A 20,999-nucleotide genomic window follows, 5' to 3' on the forward strand; every position below is an offset into this window, starting at 1 on the left:
GGACATGGACTTGGCTCCTCGCACATCTCGATATCACATACAATTACATTTCAAGCCTCGGAACGATCCTTCATAATTATATCAACTCAAAATCAATAATCACAGATTAGCTTGATATAAATTCTCGAGCATTACATTAACTTATCTCAATCGGTCACATATTTTATTTTACGCTTTTAATTAAATTATTGGACATAAAGAATTTATTTACTACTTTTCTCAAGTTAATTAAATAAATCCTTAAACATTCTTTTATATTAAAATAACTTATTATTTATCTTAAATAAATTTTAGGAATGTTTTCTTAATATTAAAATTTATTTCAATACTCCAACTCCAGTCCGGCCTCGCTTATTTAGCTGCAAAGATAATAACTAAAATACCTGCGTAAAATAACTCAACAAATTTAAAGAAAATAATTTAAATCATCATGCATGAAAAATCATTTTAATTTAAATAATAGTAATTATGCATGGCTTATACGTAGTCTGATTTACGGGTTCTACATCTCATATATATCATAAAGAGGCAATGCATCTTGCCAATTAGTGCAAAAATCAAGCACTACCGCTCTCAGCATATCCTCCAATGTCTGAATCGTCTGCTCTGACTGTCCGTCAGTCTGTGGATGATATGCGGTACTCAGATGTAACTTTGTACCTAGAGCCTGTTGAAAACTCTTCCAGAAGTGCGAAGTGAACTGAGGATCACAGTCTGAAACAATCGACTTCGGCACTCCGTGCAATCTAACCACTTCTCTGACATAAATATCAGCCATCTGGTCATGTCTGTATATCATATTGTATGGAATAAAGCATGCAGATTTGGTCAATCGATCAATCACGACCCAAATCGCATCACAACCTCTAAAGGATCTCGGTAACTGCGTCACAAAATCCATGGAAATGTGATCCCATTTCCATTCAGGAATAGACAAACTCTGTAACAATCCTCCTGGTTTCTTTCTTTCTGCTTTCACCTGTTGGAAATTCAGACACTTGGCTACAAATTCAATAACATCAGATTTCATCTGTTTCCACCAATACTGTGTCTTCAGATCATTATACATTTTTCTGCCACCAAGATGAATTCTAAAACAACTGCTGTGTGTTTCTGCTAGTGTCCGCTGTCTCAAATCTGAAACATTCGGTACAACAATACGGCTATTCACATACAAAACACCGTCATGAACCTGATATTCTGATTGATGTCCAATTCTGAACATAGCAATCGAATTCTGTACATTCTGATCAACTTTCTGTGCCTCTTTGATTCTCAATATCAGTTCTGGTTCAGCTCAAATAGTACATAATCTCAGATGCTGACAATCTGTTTCAAAAGCTAATTCAGACAAGCAACAATCTTCTATCAAATTCGAAACACTAATCATCGATAAGGATAAAGAACATACCTTTCGACTTAGTGCATCAGCAGCTGCATTGGATTTTCCTGAATAATACTTGATTTCACAACCGAAATCCTTTAATAAATCAAGCCATCTCCGCTGCTTCATATTCAGCTCGGACTGTGAAAACAAATACTTCAGGCTTTTATGATCAGAATAAATCTCAAACTTTTCACCGTATAGATAATGTCGCCATATCTTTAATGCAAAGACGATGGCTGCCAATTCAAGATCATGAATTGGATAACGAGTCTCATGGGGCTTCAGCTGTCTTGAGGCATAAGCGATAACATGCATTCGCTGCATCAAAAAACAACCCAATCCTCGGTGAGAAGCATCACAATAAACTACAAAATCACCTGTACCTGAGGGGATAGTCAATATCGGTGCACTGGTCAATCTCTTCTTCAACTCCAGGAAACTGGACTCACAGTATTCTGACCAAATAAACAGAGCATTCTTCTGAGTCAACTGAGTAATCGGTTTGGCAATGCTGGAAAAATATTTAATAAAACGTCGATAATATCCTACCAAACCCATAAAACTACGAATCTCAGATACTGAAGTCGGTCTCGGCCAAGAAATCACGGCTTCAACCTTACTGGGATCAACTGAGATACCGTCTCCGGATATAATATGCCCCAGAAATACAACATATCTCAACCAAAACTCGCATTTCAACAGTTTAGCATACAGTTTCTCAGCCCTCAGAATTCTCAACACAGTTCTTAAATGCTCAGCATGCTCAATCATATTCTTAGAATAAATCAGAATATCATCAATGAATATAATAACGAAATCATCAAGATACCTCTGGAATATATGGTTCATCAACCCCATAAATACAGCTGGAGCGTTAGCCAAACCGAACGGCATGACAATAAATTCATAATGTCCATACCTGGTTCTAAACGCTGTCTTCGGGATATCAGAATTCCTGACTCTCAGCTGATGATATCCAGATCTCATATCGATCTTGGAATATACCAAAGAACCCTGCAACTGATCAAACAAATCGTCAATGCGAGGCAAAGGGTATTTATTCTTTACCGTAGCCTTGTTCAGTTGCCGTTAGTCGATACAGAGTCTCATCGAACCGTATTTCTTTCTCACAAACAAAACTGGAGCACCCCAAGGAGACACATTCGGTATGATATACCCCTTGGCCAGTAAATCCTCCAACTGTTCTTTCAACTCTTTCAACTCTCGGTGCCATTCTGTACGGAGCCCTTGAAATCGGAACTGTACCTGGCATCAACTCAATGCTGAAGTTTATTTCTCGAATCGGAGGAAACCCAGTAATCTCATCTGGAAAGACATCAGCAAACTCACACACCACTGGCAAATCCGCCAATGATGGACTCGATTTCAGTAAATCAACTGAATAGACAAGGAATCCCTCCGCTCCTTTCTGTAACAATCGAATCATAGATAATACGGATATCAAAGGAATTCTGGCTCGATAATCCTTACTGTAAAACTTCCATTCATCAACCATTTCAGGTCTGAATCTCACAATCTTGTGGAAACAAGCAACAATAGCTCTGTACTTGGTTAACATATCGATACCGATAATACAGTCAAAATCAGACAACCCAAGCACAATACAATCTATCTCAATCTCATGTCCGTCATACTGTAGCATACAATGTTTCACAGACTTTGTTGATATCAAACATGTCCCCAAAGGAGAAGAGACAGACACTACAGCAGATAATGACTCAAAAGGCAATGAATGCATCAAGGAAAATCTCTCAGAAATGAATGTATGCGATGCACCAGTATCTATCAATACATAAGCAGGGTAACCAGAAATAAAACAGTTACCTGCAACACCATCGTCTGGTACGTCCTGAGCCTGCTCTTCAGTCAAAGCAAACACTCTGGCCTGCTGTCTATGAGGCTGGCTAACTGTCTGGCTCCCTCCTGGCCTCTGTTGTGACTGAGCTGGTGCTGGCTGGAATGAGTGGACTGCAACTGGTGGCCGTCTACCAGTCTGAGCTACTGATCCAGTTGACTCGGCACCCTGGGATCTCTGAGTATCTCTGTGGGGACAAACTCGAGCAAAATGTCCCTGCTGTCTACAAATATGGCAACTGTCAAACACTCCTCAACACTGCTCTGTGGAATGCTTCCCTCCACAAGTGCTGCAGTAAGGTCCTGTATAACTCTGGCCCTGACCGTTCTGTCTCGAGCAACTAGAACTGGATGAACTGCTTCCAGATTTCTTGAATTGCTTCCCTCTAACTTTCAAAAATTCTTTCTTTCCACCACTACTGCCGCCACTCTCAAATCAGGGAGGTGGTTGCTGTGGTCTCGGTGCTGGAGGCACAAACAAAGCTCCTCTCTGTCTCATTAGACCGGCTTCCGCTCCCTTAGCTCTGTTCAAAGCATCGGTAAAATTATTCGGTCTCCCACTGTTAACCAAAGTAAAGATTTCAGGATTCAGGCCATTAATGAACTGATCATCAACAGCTTCGTCATTCTCGGCCACATGTGGAGCAAATCGTAGCAGTGTAGAGAACTTGGTCACATATTCTTCGATGTTCAGCTGATTCTCTCTCAAGTTTGCGAATTCTGCTCCCTTATCCTTGTTGTACGGCACTGGAAAAATTCTCTGATAAAACTCAGTTCTAAATACATTCCAGGTGATAACTGTACCTCGATGCTCCAATGCCCGCTTGGTTGTAATCCACCAGTTCTTTGCCACATCATGCAACTGGTGCCATATAAGTTTCACTCTCCGCTCATCAGTGTAATACAAGGACTCGAACAACATCTCAATATCGTCTAACCAACTTTCACAATCAACTGAAGTCTCAATAATCTTCAGAGTTGGTGGATGGAATGACTGAAATCTCTTCAGCAATGTCTCCATCGGTGTTGCTGTCACGTCCATTGGAGGATTCGAAGTGCTACCCTGTTCTGGTACTCTTTGAGGAGGCATATCTGATTATCAAGAGGGTTAGCAACCAAATACCACAAATCTGTTTCAGTCCTCCTCCGGATCATCTAACTGCTGATCAAGAATCGGTTCTGATCCATTCTCAATAATACACATTACCATATCAAAATCAGATAATCAGGTAAACATGTATTAAAGCAGTAAATCATGCTAGCAATCAAAAGTAGGAAAGAAAACTCAATCTACCCCGCTCACTAGCTCCTATCTCAGTCTAAAGGATCTATCGCTCTGATATCACCTGTTGTGGGAACCCGGACGATAATCATTTTCTTAATCATCATTGGGACAATTTAATCAATTATAATAAAGAGGGTCTAATTTTTTTTTTTAAATGCGGAACGTAATGGTATTCAATCTAATATACATGTCAGTATTAAAGTACAATTCTTGTACTACAAACATCAAGCTTAAACTAAGTTTCAACAACTAAATGTCAAGTGCTGAATCCTATCTACAGCAATGTCAAAGTCCGTAGTCTCCACACTAATCACGATCTCTCATCATCTCCTCAATCCTGATCATGTCCCACCTGTTGCCTTGCACACGTACAAACACGACAACAGCTGGATAACTCCGGTGAGAAATACATCCCAGTATAAATCAACGAACATGCAATCATATAATCAATATAAAGCATGAAACAAATATCAGTAATATTTATCAAAATCTGAAAACATAATCAATATAAAACTGTCAATCAGAATCGTGACTCCACGTCTCAGACTAGACTCAATCCTAGTCTAGGGATCCCGGTTTCCAGACGTTGGCATTCCATATCAAATATCAGTAATAGAAGAAACTCCAATTCTATTCCACATTGATATAACCAAACATCCGGTGTCTTGACTTATCCGTCACAGACTTTTCCACTTTCGCCAATTTACTATCCTGTAACAATGTGCAAAGTGCCAGTGACGATTCCATCACTATGTGCCACCTATGTCACAAGATCACTCGTCTAATACTCGTCTAATACATGCTTTCTATTATTCAATAGAACAAGCATATCAATTTAAATCAATGCACACAATAACAATAAGTATGTAATTTAGGGAAACTCAAGTATATCATACTCGAGTCGTTCTCCTGGTACCACATTGACTTATACCTTTCTTTTATTACATTTCTGACGTCGTTCCCGTCTGGAATTCAAAGTCTGTCAATCCTCAATATGGCAATGACAATATCAATAATACCATATCAATATAATGCTCAAATAAATACCAATCTTATCAATCTGAATTCAACTCAAAATCAATGGCATAACGGTATAATCTCGATATCCTCGTCAACACAATCTCAACAGATATTAATTACAATCCATTACCAATATCCAATACAATCTGTAATCAATCCATAATCCAAATCTGTCCAATATGAATCGATATACTCTGAAAATCATAACAATTCCATAATTAATCTGTTTCTCAATCTGATTTCGATTTTACGATGTCTAACATGTCAGGAACATCATATATGAATCATATCTGATTCTGACAGTATCATAATTTCAAGACATATCAAAACGTAGTAAAACTTACGTCCAGTTGTAGCCTGCGTCGATAGGAACACAATACTGTACTCGAATTCAAAATCTAACGGGCGGATCTTTCACAATCGCAAATCTAACATGTAAAAAGGCGTAAGGGTTTTTAAAGCTTCCTCCCTGAATCTTCTTCGTAGCAACTAATGAATTTCTGAAGAACTAATATATATATATATATATATATATATATATATATATATATATATATATATATATATATATATATATATATCCGTTGCATGAGAAGGCTAGGTGGCTCATCCTATGCCTAGCACGTCTCGCGCATATGCGCGACATCAACCGGCCATATGCGCGAGACCTACTGGTCTCCGCACACATCATCTCGGAAGCTCACGCATATGCGCGCCCATCTTCCGCGCATATGCGCGAGGTCCACTGGAATTCAGTTTAACTTCTCGCATGACTCGCGCATATGCGCGTACTACTTCCGCGCATATGCGGGAGGTTCTCTGGATATGGACTTGGCTCCTCGCACATCTCGATATCACATACAATTACATTTCAAGCCTCGGAACGATCCTTCATAATTATATCAACTCAAAATCAATAATCGCAGATTAGCATGATATAAATTCTCGGACATTACATTAACTTATCTCAATCGATCACATATTTTATTTAGGCTTTTAATTAAATTATTGGACATAAAGAATTTATTTACTACTTATCTCAAGTTAATTAAATATATCCTTAAACATTTTTTTATATTAAAATAACTTATTATTTATCTTAAATAAATTCTAAGAATGTTTTCTTAATATTAAAATTTATTTCAACACTCCAACTCCAGTCCGGCCTCGTTTATTTAACTGCAAAAATAATAACTAAAATACTGCGTAAAATAACTCAACAAATTTAAAGAAAAGAATTTAAATCCTCATCATGAAAAATCATTTTAATTTAAATAATAGTAATTATGTATTGCTTATACGTAGTCTGATTTACGGGTTCTACATCTCATATATATCATAAACTGCTCATCAGCTCATTTGTCAAGATATATTAAGACCTACAAAGATACTTAGTACTTGAAAACAACAACTTGACTGTTTTCTCCCAGATACAGTTTGATGAGTTATAAATATTTTGAATTTTACGATTCATTATTTGTTATATTTGTTGTTTTAACCGAAATTCTCAACCATAGTAAAAGTTATTAAGAATTTTTCAACTTAGACACCGTGCATGATTGTTCAATAAGTCTCTGAAATGTCTGGCTAGTAGGTGAGAACTTATGCAACTAGAGATGATTAAAGAAGTCTGTCTAGTTTGAATCTCCATGCTTTTGGATGAGATGCTAGCATTAGGGTAGTACCCTAATGCTAGATCCAAGGGCTCAAAATTGATTTGGACATGTGGGGTCCACATAAATTTATGGACCCCATATGTCCAAATCAATTTTGAGCCCTTGGATCTAGCATTAAGGTACTACCCTAATGCTAGCATGAAATAATCCGCTTTTGAGGTAGTCCACCTGACTTTCTGGAACTCTAATTATAGCATCGAGAGACTCTTATACAGCTAGAGCATACCTTGAATCTCGAGAGCCGTGATTGTCAGGCTTGAATTTAGAATGTCTAAATGGTATGACATAGAGCCCACTTAGAATCTCGAGAAAGAAGCGATCCGGCTCGAGAAGAAAACGAGGGCTAACACACCCGCTCACCCAAAATTTACTTATGACACGACAACTGAGATATAAGTGAATTACTTATCATTGACTATTTATTTGGAAATTTGTTATTATAAATTTATAACTGCTACGTACAATCCATACACATGCGATGCATTCATATATATTAAATTTTTTATATATATAAAATTATTTTGTCTAAAATATTTATATACTATGTTAAAGTTTACAAATATTTTTTATAATAATATTTTATGTTAGTGACTATATAATCATTTAAAAATCGAGAAGAAAATTTTATTGAGATATTTTTATTATTATAAATAAACTATAAGTTTACTAAAATAGATTTTTCTCGGATTTTTTAATTAAATGGAGATTAAATATTTTTGTTGTTTTATCCAAAAATTATATCATAACTCCAAATAGTCGTTATAGACATCTTATGCAGTATGATAATATGCAGTATGATATAAAAGTATTGAGATCAGTAACAACTGAATTTATTAGTTTCACAATACTATTTGAGTAAATCTATATTAAAATAATTCAGAAATTATTTTAAGAATTTAATTCTAATTGTATCGTAAGATCTTTTAAGCATTATTATAAGATTATACAAATAATAAAAAAAAACAGGTGGGATTGAATGGGATTAAGATAAATTTTTTAGAAAGATTTTACACGCACCCTCTTAAATGGTAAGTACTGTCTACACGCGCGTGGGGTACGGCTCCTCACGTCCAATTTTATTGACAAAAACTTTTATTACATGTCGTGTTTTATGAGACAAATCTCTTATTTGAGACATCTATGAAAAAATATTATTTTTTATGCTAAAAATAATACTTTTTATTGTAAATATCGGTAGTATTGACCCGTCTCGCAGATAATGATTCGTGAGACCATCTCTCAATAGTCCTATTCAACTTTATTTTGTTTGTTCAATTTGTTTCCCTTTTTTGCTTTTTCCCTTTGTTTTTTTTTTATGTTTTATTTTTTTTTTCCTCCAAATTTCTTTTTCTCCCTCCCTAAGGGCTATTATGGTTTTTATTTTTAATTTTATGCTATTTATTTTTATTTTTTGTTTTTTATATGATGTAACAGTTCGTTTATTTTTATTGCAATTATCTCTAATTATACATTAATAATATATATTTCATTAATAAATTAATTAATAACAAATAAAAAATGTAGGTTAATGTGTTAAGTAGTGGCACTCAATAAAAAAATTACCTTTGATTTTGTGATTGTGTGAATAAATTTATAAAAATAATAAAAGTTTTAATTTTCGATGTGTATGCAAAATCGCGGTTGCCTGATAAATGGACAAATAAGTGAAAATTATATTAATAAAAATAAATAAATGGATACCTTTAATATATATATATATATATATATATATATATATATATATATATATATATATATATATATATATATAATACAGATAAAAAGGACAGGGGTAATAGGGCTGTATCTAATTAGCTACAATCTCGAAGCCCTAATTCTCATCTCCACAAATTTGCTCTCTTTACTTGTCGTGGTTCAAATGGCGGACGCTTACTGGAGATACACCGGCGACAGGCAGCAATCTGCAACGCTTGCCTCTCAGTTGGCAAAGCGACCTCGCTCCGACCATGGTTGTTTTTTCCCCCTGAAACATGTGTTTTTTCGTTTGTCTATATGAGATAAGGGTTTGCCGAATTAGACGTTTTTAGTTGGATAGGGGTGTTTTGATAATGATGCATTGTAGAATAAGCGGCGTAGTTTTTGTCTTTGATTTTTGTTTATCTAATCGGTGTTCGACCCAATTCGAGACGTTCCGGTGTGGCAATTTTGAATTCGAGGTTTTCGTTTCTGAATGATTTTTAACCGTTCTTCAAAGTTTGCTGCATGTTGATTGGGAATTGATTAATTGAGTACATTGTCTGATTGTACTGTGGTTTTGCAGCAATACTTCTGAACATGGGCTGTTGTGCATGATTCTAGTTTTTTAGGTTAAGGGGCTAGATAGTGATTATGAGTTATTGTAGAAATTTGGACCTTTACTTGTGCCAATGCTGGAATAGAGCGTTTAACTCAAATGATCAATATCTTCACGTAGTTTGTCTATTTTTGCAAGTTAAATCCACAGAACACTTGCCAAATTTTCTGTGCGAGATTCATGAAATTGCACCTAAAGGAGAGGATTGAAATTTGTACGATAGTAGATATAGGGGGTAATATCTGGTACAGTCTCTAGTAGAGGTGTTTGTGTATACACGCTTTAGACCAAATTTATACAATAATGCTATTGGGCCCTGTTTTACACAGTTTGCTCTCAGTGGTTGATTAATGAATTTCCATAATTTGCAGAGATTCCCAGTGGCCTTGGCATATCAAGCTACTTTCCAAATGTAGATGAAAGGGGTGGACAGCATATTGTTAGAGATACCGACTCCATAAATGCATCATATGATCGCTACCTCCGCAGTGCGGTATACATTTTGCCTTTCATTTTAAAATGTGTGGGAGTGAATTTGTTTTGTGCCTCTCATAACGTAGCTGTGCAATGTACCAGCAAATTTCATATGGCGGTGAATCAGGAAGATCGATGAGTGTTGGACTTGGTGGACTTCAGCATCTTGATGATCCACGAACTTCACCGATGGGGGGTTCAGACCCAGTAGTAGTTGCAAATGACCTGTCTATGGGACTTGGAGGGCGGTCAAAAATTCCTCTCCCACCAGATGCTAGCGGCACCCTCTTCGTGGAGGGTTTGCCTGCGAATTGTACACGCCGCGAAGTGGCTCGTATCCTTTATATTTATTATTTCATCATATGTTTTCACATTTTCCCATCATGTTTTGTTCCTTTACCTACATTTGCAGATATATTTCGCCCTTTTGTCGGCTATAAGGAAGTAAGGCTTGTGAATAAAGGATCAAGACATGTAAGAATGTTGAACTTTTATCACTGGTTTTTATTTATGCTGTATTTTGTGTTCATCCTAGTAATATCTTTTTGAAAAATAAAATACAGTCTGGGGTTGACCCCCTGGTGCTTTGTTTTGTTGATTTTCAAAGTCCAGCCCATGCAGCCACAGCAATGGATGCTCTAAAAGGCGAGTTTAGCACATATTCCTACTCTCCTACCATTTTTACAGTGTAAATTAGTTTGATCTATTTTAGCTTCACATGTTCTTTTTAGCGTCCTTAATTGGTATTTGAGACTTTTATTTGTGGTCTTAGATCACTGAAGTTCATTACATTAGCAGTCCTTATGTTATCTATTAGCACAAGCAGTATGATGTAAGACTTCGGATGCCACTGTTCACAAGTTCAAATTGTTACTTTTACCCGTGGAGGATTAGATTTAGGATGGGGTTAGGGATATAATTTGTACTGTGTATACCACATAGATTTCATTCCATAATCTGCATATGCAGTACTGAATTTAGTTGCTGGTTTCCTTAATTTTCAGTTATGATAGGAGAATCAATTTTTTTTCACTTAATGATGATAATAAAATTTCAAAGTCAGAGATAGAACAATAATTCATATCATTCTTTGTGTGCATTTGGTGATCAGTTGGACGTCAATGGTTTATATACGAAAGATTATTCTCGAGAGACACTCATAATCTTTCTCAAGGATCAATTTCATTTATAAGGGTGGAAGCTAAGCTTTGTCAATATTGGTGACATGATCATCTTTTGCATTATTACTAAATTATTCCACTCGAATAGTTAAGAATTGTGGCGAATCCCCTCCAGACTTGCGATCGTGGTTGTGTTTTTTTGGAAGAATCTGTAGGAATTTGTTCTTTTTCTTGGTGCTCTCACTGACTGTTTAACTTGTGGAAGGAAACACTCAGAATACTGAATTCTAATGTGCTCCTCAACTGTCATGAATTTTTATATCTATAATGTGGCTGGAGTTTCCGTTTTTAAGAGTTGAAGTTCAATTTTGAACTGTAAAATACTTCTTTTTCCTATCAATTTTTTCCATATAAAAGGAGATCAGCTATCCGAAAGGATTTCTGCTTTATTGAGCAAAATATATTGAGATGAGAAAACTAAATCACCTTGCAACTTTGGCCTCATGGATGCAAAAATACCATCACATCTCGGCCTGTGTGACTTTGTTGGTGATTCCCTCTCTCTATTTGGAGCAATTCGATAATCCATTAGCCGAAATAGATATCTAATTGGAAGTTGAAGCTTATGCAGCAGCATTTTTTTTACTTTTTATGTTGAGTGTTATAACATAGTAACGTGCCTGTAAATAGTCCCGTTAGTCATCCATGATTATTTTGTTGTGACCTTGATGCCCTGATGAATGAAGAGTTTGCTACTTTTCCCGAGGAAGGAAATAGTCGTATTAGTCATCCATGTTTATTTTGTTGCAACTTGGAGTTACCTTCTGTAGTTGACTTTTAGGTTTTTTATTAGGCATGTTTGACACGGTTATAACATAGTAATGTGCCTGTAAAATTAATGTGCAGAGACCTAATTATCAGATATCCTTATGTGGTTTTGTGACTTGACTTTGAAGTCTCATGAGCTAGGTTCCAAGATATCAATTGAGGTTTTTTTTTGGAAGATTGTTGTTTCTTGTAAAAACAACATTTTATTTTTCGTTCTATAACACACTTGCCTGTTGGGTTATATGAAATTATAATTATTCAGCCTCTGTTTTTACTAAATTCGATGCAAAAGAAACCTTAAATCCTGGCAATTGTAAATCCAATTTTTGGAAAATTGGAACAACTCTTATAAATACTCGATGTAGCTGTAAGAAAAGTAGTTCCCTCATTTATGTGATTAGTATTCTTTAATGCTTTATTTTAGATGTTGAAATCCATTGAAAATATATGCTAGGAATATTTTCTCGTTCTTTTTTTATGGAAAACATGAAGTAAATGCTTGTAGGGGATATATTTATATAATATAATTTATTGATTTCCATTTGCTAATATGTGCAACAACATGATAGCTTTCATGTGAATTTAATATTGATTTGCTCAAGGGATATATTGAATGGTCAATAATTGATTTGGCATTCCCTGTTTAGTTCTCTTTTCGTATATCCAAAGAGACAAGCATATGCCACATTAAACCTGTTTTTTCTAGCTCACTATGATAAATGTTTAATCTCATAAATCGATGTGTTCGACGTATAAATTTAATCCTGAAGTGGCAAAATATACCCATGACCTTTCCTAATCTTTAACGGTCCTGGTTTCCTTCGTGATTCAAAGAGGCACGAGGTACGACCATAAAATGCTCGAGCTAAATTTTGCAGGTTACCTATTTGACGAGCTCGACCGCGATTCAGGTTACTTAAGGCTACAATTCGCTCGTCATCCCGGTGCGAGGTCAGGGGGTGGGTATCGTGGAAGACGTTGAGATTGTGGTTTGACAGGTGATAAACCTATCCATACGCTTGACCCTTATAATTAAGGACCATTTAGGTCTTCATGAAAATCCACAATGGTCAAAATCACTCTAAATGTGGAACAACGCTTCTATGTAGGATCGACCGAGTAAGGGCGTTTTTATAAGTGTCGCAGCTTTGAAGGTTGGGAATTACTCTGGATGCTTTCTTTAAGACGTGTGTTTATGTCAACTAAAGGGATGAATTTGCAACTGCAGCTGTTTCCCTTGGCCTCTCCTTTCGTTCTTTAGCTTCCTGTCTCGCATATTTACTAGACTCCAAAATGACACGCAGAATGCAAATATATTTTGTAATTAAAAACCCTAATTATCTTGTTTGTGTCATAGATAACCTTTGTTTTGAACTGATATTTATCTCGCTTTACAAACCACCCCCCCTCCCCCCTCCCAATCCAGCTCATTGTAGTCAAACGTGGTAATGCAAAGCTTATTTCACCTTTTTTTAATGATTTTAGAATTTTCCTTTGCCTGAAAAGTCCAGTGTTTTGATGTCAAGGAATACTATCTCGGGAGTTGAATACATCTCTGTGTTGGGTTCTATGATGAACAACGCCTAGAACCTACTGTTTATAATTGACTCTCTTCATAATTTTACTAGATTAAATATTCCAATTGGATTCTGATCTTCTATAACTTCATGCCGTGTATGTAGACCATAGTAAAACTAGTTTTCACACAAGTCCTTTAAACCTGTTTCTCTTTGTTTACTATCTAGAGTCCTTTACATTTTGTCTTTACCGTTTGACTGATACTGAAGCTTGTGATTTTCACTTGAATTGGTTTTTCTTATGCTAAGGTAATTATTCAAGTCTAAGTAAAACAATCAGGAGTTAGTGGATGCTGTAATGTTCTTGTGAGGCTGTGTAAATTTTTCTTATAAAATTGTTATATCCTTTGAAGTTTGCAGTTCTTCAGAAGAGATGATTTATTACAGTTCAAAATCATTTGGTTTTTGTAATTGCATCACTCAGCTTTGCTTCACAGAATCTACCTGAAATGGTTTATCCCCTCTCCTCAATCTTCCATCTTTTCTGATTAATTTAAAATGTTTTCAACTTACTGAAAATTCTAGCGCTTTCATTTTTCTGACTGTTTGTGTTAGCAACTTCCAATGCCTACTTGGTGAACATGAACTGTTTATTTAAGAACATCATCAGTTCTAATTCTAAACTCACATCCAAGTAAAGGATCAAGGACCTTGTTTTTATGTTTTAGGTTTTGGATATTGAAATCCTGTGTTGAGTAGTGGAATAACCTATCGGGACTGTTGGCAGAGTGGTCTAAAAACAATGTTGAAGATTGGCGAATTGTTGGATAGGCATATTTTGTGCAATCGATATCAAAACCTCTTGGAAAGGTCACTGGCTTCTCATAACTCCCTTCAAATGTACATGAACAGGCAGCACATTCTTCTTAAAATATGAGCTAATAAGAACCCCTTTTGTGGCTGTTGATAGTTATGTTACTTTTGTACTGAGTCATTCTCGTACTAGACCACGAAACCTTTACCTTTCTTCGTAGTCTCGATTTTTTCCTTAAAAACACCTTTGTTCGTAGTCTTGATTTTTTCCTTGAAAACACCATAGAATTAACGAGTCCGTGTAATTTTGAGATGGTTTGAGGAATGAACCGTTGGAGATGGATATTTTTCTTGCTAAAGAAGAATAGAAGGATCTACTACTTGAGAGAACGGAAGAGCTCAGTTTTTCATCTACGAGGAGAGGCTATACGAAAGAAGAGAACACCGAGCATACTTCGCCTGCGGTTTAACTTCCTCAGTTTAAGGAGAGTTTGATTCTATTTCTTTACTAGGCATTCCCAGCATGGCGTTGTTTCCGTTTTACATGAGTCCATGTCTGGTAGCCTTTGGAAAACACGTCTATATTACCTCAAAGGCCACTGTTCTTTTGATCCCATCTCTATGTGGTGCCAGTCTGAATATTTTTGTAGTTTTTTTCATCTACTAGTTGTGCCGTGGATTTCTAAAGAGGCTACGTATCTGTGAGGATTAAGGAAGGCGAAACTCAATATCATGTCATTATTTTGCCACAGGCCTGTTGGCCTAAGTGGCATCCTCCTCCCTTTGGAAGGAGGTCTCGTGTTCGAGGCCTATATTGGAATTATAGATCCAATATATTAACGTCACTTCAGCGGTACACACAGCGGTACACACATATGTGTTTATAGTGAGTTTTTAAGAGAGCACACACGCACACACACATAGAATTGATCTATTTGAAACCTACTATGAACACATATGTGATCATCATGAGGTGACGCTCATATATTAAATGTGATGAAATTATACATCTAACAAATGGACGTCACCTCAGGTGTCACATAGATAGATGGCCATAGTGGGAGTCTATGAGTTCAAACCTCTATTATTTAGGATCCCTTAATTCTCTATTCAAACGCCAACTTTAGAAATACTTAATTATCTGGAATGAATGTGTTGCATTGTTATTATTATTATATTTTGGAACTATAAATCATATTTGTATAATGAAACATTGAATATAAATTAATCTGTTGAGCAAAAATGACAAAATCTGTGACGAATGGTGTAAATCGTGACTGCTACCAATTCAAATCACCCAATTTATATTTTTGACAAATTCCTAATTCAAATTTGGGTAAATATCTTATGAGATACTCCCACATATATGTGAGATAGGTTCATCTAGTTCATATTTACCGGGAAAAACAATATTTTCAATATAAAAAGTAATATTTTTTCATGAATAAAGAGATTTGTCTCGCAGAATTTTTGTGTTCAAACTTTTGTATTTATCGGATATTTTATTTATGGCAGTGTATGAATTCTGCTTGTATGGGATCCGAAACTTTGGACCTTTTATCTCGGTTGCTGCAGTGGTCCAAAGTAGGATTGCCTGCCTTGAAAGAATTTTGCGTATGAAATAATCATATTCTCTGGAGAACTATATTTTGTACGTAGATTATTTATTAAGAATACCCCGATTTTATATATTTCCACGACCTTTTGTTATTATCACAAGGGGATTTTGTAGAATGTCAAATATTTTCTTATCGAATCTTTATAATATTTTCTAGATTGGATAGGAAGAAAAATCTTCTCATTAATTTCATTGATAAATTTTTCTAATGTACGATATGAAATGTAGTGAAAAGTGAATTAATCGGGCTCTGTTAATTTGCATAAATTTTGAAAAAAGTATTTACAGTAGGCGAGTTTTCCTTTATCCGATTACTGTAATCTGTGGATTACTGGGTTAGAAAGAACCTAGTGAAACAGGACCACATGTATTCGTCAGGAATCTTGTGTTATATTTTTTTTATATATTATCATCTCATTAATAATTTTAATTTGTTGCGATTATACAGAATCTTGAATCCAGATTACATTGTTACCATAACTGGAACTGAGATTTTTAAGGATTTCGGTTATACTAAAACACTTGCCATATTTCGGGTGGGATTCTGTATCTATACCATAATCTTGGTAGAATTCTTTATCTTTACCACAGAACATTGGTATGTATATAAAAAATAACAACATAATTTTCATTCTCTCCTACAAAATTTGTATACAATCTGTAAAACGGAGTAAATTTTGTTTCCTAAAAAATTGTAATACATACAGAAGAAGAATTATCTATGGATATTGAAGGGTGTCCCATCAAACAAGTCGACCTTGATGGTACAAAAAACCGATGATCATAGCATGCCAGTTTATACGTTCAGAATGTAGTTTCTTGGAATTATTGCATGCCTCCTGTTATCTTTTGTGAACCAGTTTTTCTAGTACAGGACTGAGCCACTCACTGTCACTTCGAATATTTATGCACTGATTGCTCTTGTGCCATTGGGCCATTTGATGGCCAAAACTGTCACCAAACGTGTGTTCTTGAAGGGTACGAGGTTTGAGTGCACACCAAATCCAGGGCCATTTAGTATTAAAGAACATGTCATGCATGATCACCGTGTGTGCCAATACTGTTGCGGATCTGTTTATGCTACTCATATCTCGAGTTCTGTCAAGCTTTATTCTAAGAAGAGTTTGGGTTTTATTCCAGCCTTTTTTCTCATGATGACAACTCGGGTGTTTTTCAATTCCCTCCCCCCGATTTTTTGTTATTTGAATCAAGAATATATGGTTTTTTACATTAGTGTAAGGTGTCTGCATAGTGTTTTCTGAAAGAAAAGTATGTAATGCAATTTAAATATGAGGTTTGGTTTTTCATTATCAATGTGAGTATACATTGTTCTGTGTGGAACATCCAAGTAAACATTTTGTATTCCTATACATCCTCCTTATTTCAGAATCTGACGATGAAGCTGCAAAGGAGAATGTTACGATAATTTTGTGTTTCACAAGGGAACTTTGGGTGAAAATACCGTATGATTATGAATTTATTTTGGATTTCTCTTACGGTTTTCAGTTCTAATTATTTGAAGGTTCTTTGCATTTCTTCCTTTTAACCGACATGCTTACAAGTTGATATGCACAGAGCCCACTCGCTAGAACCTAGAAGCTACTCGCAGATTAGCTGAAATAGATTTGGTTTCTCTTGACGAAATATATTAAAATTGGAAAACTATCTTAAATGTGATAAAAGTTGATTCCTGTAATTACATTTGATTCCTGATTTCATAGAACTTTAATCGACTGAAAAACATTTATAGGATTCGGCTGGGCTGGAATCTTTCGGAAACATTTAGTTGAACCAGGAGAGAGGTGGTGGCCGAGTAATTTAGTCCAGATTTCACTCTTAAGCTATTTATAGCTTTACAATTTTGTTCAAATTCTGTACGCTGTTCTATCTTACTCCACTCCCTTATGAGCAATAATCTTTACAAATGAGTAATTCCATGTCTTCTTCTATGACAAGGAGAAGAGACCCAAGGGTTCCATAAGCAGAACACAATATTTCCTGATAGTTTTAGCCTGCAGTTTTGCTACTACCTTTTTCCGGGTATTTCTTTAAGATGTTGACATCCTTTTCTTGGGTTTGTTGGCTTTTGCCTAAGTCCGTCTGTGCAACTAGGCTCGGGTTTACACGGCCTTGGAATTGGGGCCTTAGGATTTGATTGGTCAACATTATCATCTTACCTTGGAAGCCCTCTTGTGAGTCCAGGGTTTACTTCGGCCAATGTTGCAGTAGGTTTCTTCTTTGTGATGTATGTGATGGTACCGCTCGGTTGTTGGTCAAATCTTTACAATGCCAAGAACCTTCCAATATAGTCCTCTGATCTTTTTAAGAAGAATGGTTCGATATACAACACTAAAGCTATAATCAATTCGAACTTCAATCTTGATAAGGCTGCTTATAACAAAGCTGGTCAGTTGCATCTGAGCACCATGTTTGCTCTAACCTATTGCTACACTGTCGGCCACTTAAGTCCATGTATTACTTTTCAATGGAAAGTAAGTTTGCTATTCATTGCATCGAGATTAGATGCAAGAATTGTTTGGCCAAATTATGCATGTCTGATATTTGACTCGGTGCAGGGACATATGGAAGCAGAGCAAAATGGCATTTAAACCAAACAAGAAAATGGATATTCACAAATGAAGTCATATGAACAGGTATCGATGTGGCGGTTTATTTCACCAATATTGCTGTCATCCTTTTTGCTTGTACGCATTATAAGAGCTCGCTTCAGTTTCCCATGGTTGGATTGCACACTGCAGGATGATATTTATCTGGTTCTGGCATTTATGTAAACAGCAACCAGGTTAAATGTAATCACAGAATACATCATCGGTTATGTGTACCCTGGTCGTCTTGTGGCTAACATGTGCTTCAAGGTGTATGGATGCATAAGCATGTATCAAGCTCACATTTTTAGCAGATTTTAAGCTTGGTTGCAACATGAAAATTCCTCCACGAGCAATGTTCAATGTTCAGGTCAGTTGCATACCCATGCCAATCCATCCATCCATGAACTCCACGTATCCTAAGAATAAATCCACGAAATTTTTCACTCTTCAGGTTGTGGGCACCATTATTGCAGTATTTGTTTACAAGATCCCTTGCGGCCTCACCTGTGACACATCCGTCCTACCATCTAATAGCCCCTTGAGATGTACGATGCACAATGTTTGCTATGATGCTTGGTGATTTGGGGGCTCGTTGGCCCACACAGAATTTTCGGGAATCTAGGGGTCTACCCTGCGATAATCTGGTTCTTTCTTGGGGGAGCAATTGCACCATTTGTTGTCTGGTTGGCGTCCAAAGCATTTCCAAAACAGAAATGGATCAGGCTTATCACATGGCGGGTGCATTCCTCTTTGGTTAAGTCATCTATCGGTACCATAGTTGTCAAAAGCGCGAGACGCAAAAAAGCGCTCAAGTGTCTTGGGACTTCAAGCGTGAAGCGCAAAGCGAAGCGCACGTTTTACGGAAAAAAGCGCAATAAACAAAATATTATCAAAAGAATCAAAATAAGATAAAAAGTCTTTGAAAATGTGATAGATGAAATATCAAATGTCATTATAATCGTCATCTTCATGGTTCCTCTGGACATGCTCCGGACACTTCGGACAAGCTTTCACATTTCTATTGCCCTCAACTAAATGTAGCTTGTGCTGATAAATCCCACCGTTTGTTATTTTGGCACAAAAACAACAGCATACAATATTTGATTTTTAGGATCCGGAAATGTTGCATAATTCCAAGCAATATCCTTTCGATTTGATGGAATTGTTGTGTTTGACATGATTAAATACTGAAATATAAATATAAATCACATCTTAAATTATTAAAAATAAAAAAACACAATTTAAAATTTTTTACAAAATTCCTAAACTGAGGGTTTACCAATTTTTGAATAGCAAAAGAAAAGGGAACACCAAGGCGGCGGCGGCGGTAGAGAAGAGATGCAGACCACTGGAGATTGGAGAGGCAGAGAAGATACGTATCGTTGTTCTTATTTCTCAGACAATTTAATTTACAATTGGGCTGGGCTTAAAGTTGGATTTTGGACCTGGGCTGTCTTAAAAAACATAAAAAAGCCTGCAGCTTCTCTGAAGCGCACAAGCGCTCGCCCAGCGAACAAAATTGAAGCGCAGTGAGGCGTGAGATTTCTCAACCTGATGTGCTTCAGATTCTCTTGAAGCGCATCTACAGAGCCTCGTCTCGCCTCGCGCTTAAGTGAGCGAGGCGAGCGCTTTTTACAACTATGATCAGTATTACCCTAAGGTACCGTTTGCTTTATTGGATGGTATAATTAAGGAAATTTAGTAAGAATGATAGTAAAGTTAAAGTTGTGGATACATATTGTACATTGATGACATATATTATGTTTGGTATTATTTTAAATTGGATAATATAATAGTTAATAAAATGTTCAATATCTAAAAGCCATTTGCTCTTCATTAATTTTACTATGTTTTATGGTTTTCTTCAATCAAATCTTCCTCTTCACACCCAACTAGGGTACATACTGGTTCATCTTTATGCAGAATACGTTTTTCTCTACAAAGCTCCACCTTTCATCGAGTGAAAAGATTTATTTTTAACAGCTTTTGGTATTATTCTATTTTTCAGAAACAAATCCCGAATCTAAGTCCTTTTGTATCGTCTTTTATAGGGGTGTTCATCGGTCGGTTCGGTTCGATTTTCGGTTTTTATTTCGGTTATTTCGGTTTTAGAAATATATAATCCAAATCTGAACCATTTTTCTTCGGTTCGGTTCGGTTCGGTTTTCTACCAAAACGGTTCGGTTATTTCGGTCGGTTATTTCGGTTTTGGTATAATTATTTAAATTAATAATATAAATATATTGTAAAATATAATATGTTAACTTTTTATATATTTTCTTAGTAAAATATTTAAATATAAGGTCTAAATTAATTAAACAAACAACAATCAACTAAAAATTGTTCAAAATGGTTTTTCATTCACTAAATATCATATCAAAATATATAATATAAATAAAAATATAAAACAATTATTAATTTAATGAAATTTTGGTTTTTTCGATTTTTTCGGTTTTGACATA

At 35.8% G+C, this 20,999-nt stretch overlaps 1 protein-coding gene and 1 pseudogene across 2 annotated transcripts; both read left to right on the top strand.

The window, feature by feature from the left end:
• Positions 1–9,039: 9,039 nt before the first annotated feature.
• Positions 9,040–13,476, top strand: LOC140815917 (RNA-binding protein 1-like). Of its 2 annotated transcripts, none has more exons than XR_012114475.1 (7): positions 9,040–9,213; positions 9,929–10,050; positions 10,134–10,365; positions 10,444–10,513; positions 10,595–10,676; positions 12,859–12,978; positions 13,090–13,476. XR_012114475.1 is itself a non-coding variant. In XM_073174953.1 (7 exons), the coding sequence occupies exons 1-6, from the start codon at positions 9,123–9,125 to the stop codon at positions 12,960–12,962; spliced, it is 693 nt and encodes a 230-aa protein (XP_073031054.1). In that variant the 5' UTR covers positions 9,040–9,122; the 3' UTR covers positions 12,963–12,978; positions 13,090–13,476. The 2 variants fall into 2 exon arrangements, 1 of the variants encoding a protein (XP_073031054.1); XM_073174953.1 differs by having other exon boundaries at positions 10,444–10,505.
• A 4,399-nt stretch (positions 13,477–17,875) lies between these two features.
• Positions 17,876–20,181, top strand: LOC140816117 (oligopeptide transporter 6-like; annotated as a pseudogene).
• The last annotated feature ends 818 nt before the right edge of the window (positions 20,182–20,999 follow it).

Source organism: Primulina eburnea, chromosome 16 (assembly GCF_022965805.1).
Source record: "Primulina eburnea isolate SZY01 chromosome 16, ASM2296580v1, whole genome shotgun sequence".
Lineage (NCBI taxonomy): Eukaryota > Viridiplantae > Streptophyta > Magnoliopsida > Lamiales > Gesneriaceae > Primulina > Primulina eburnea.

Coding starts and splice junctions, on each gene's coding strand:
- LOC140815917 (XM_073174953.1), top strand. CDS start 9,123: ATGGCGGACGCTTACTGGAGATACACCGGCGACAGGCAGCAATCTGCA. Junction 9,214..9,928: donor GCGACCTCGCTCCGACCATG/GTTGTTTTTTCC, acceptor CATAATTTGCAG/AGATTCCCAGTGGCCTTGGC. Junction 10,677..12,858: donor AGCAATGGATGCTCTAAAAG/GCGAGTTTAGCA, acceptor TAAATTTTGCAG/GTTACCTATTTGACGAGCTC.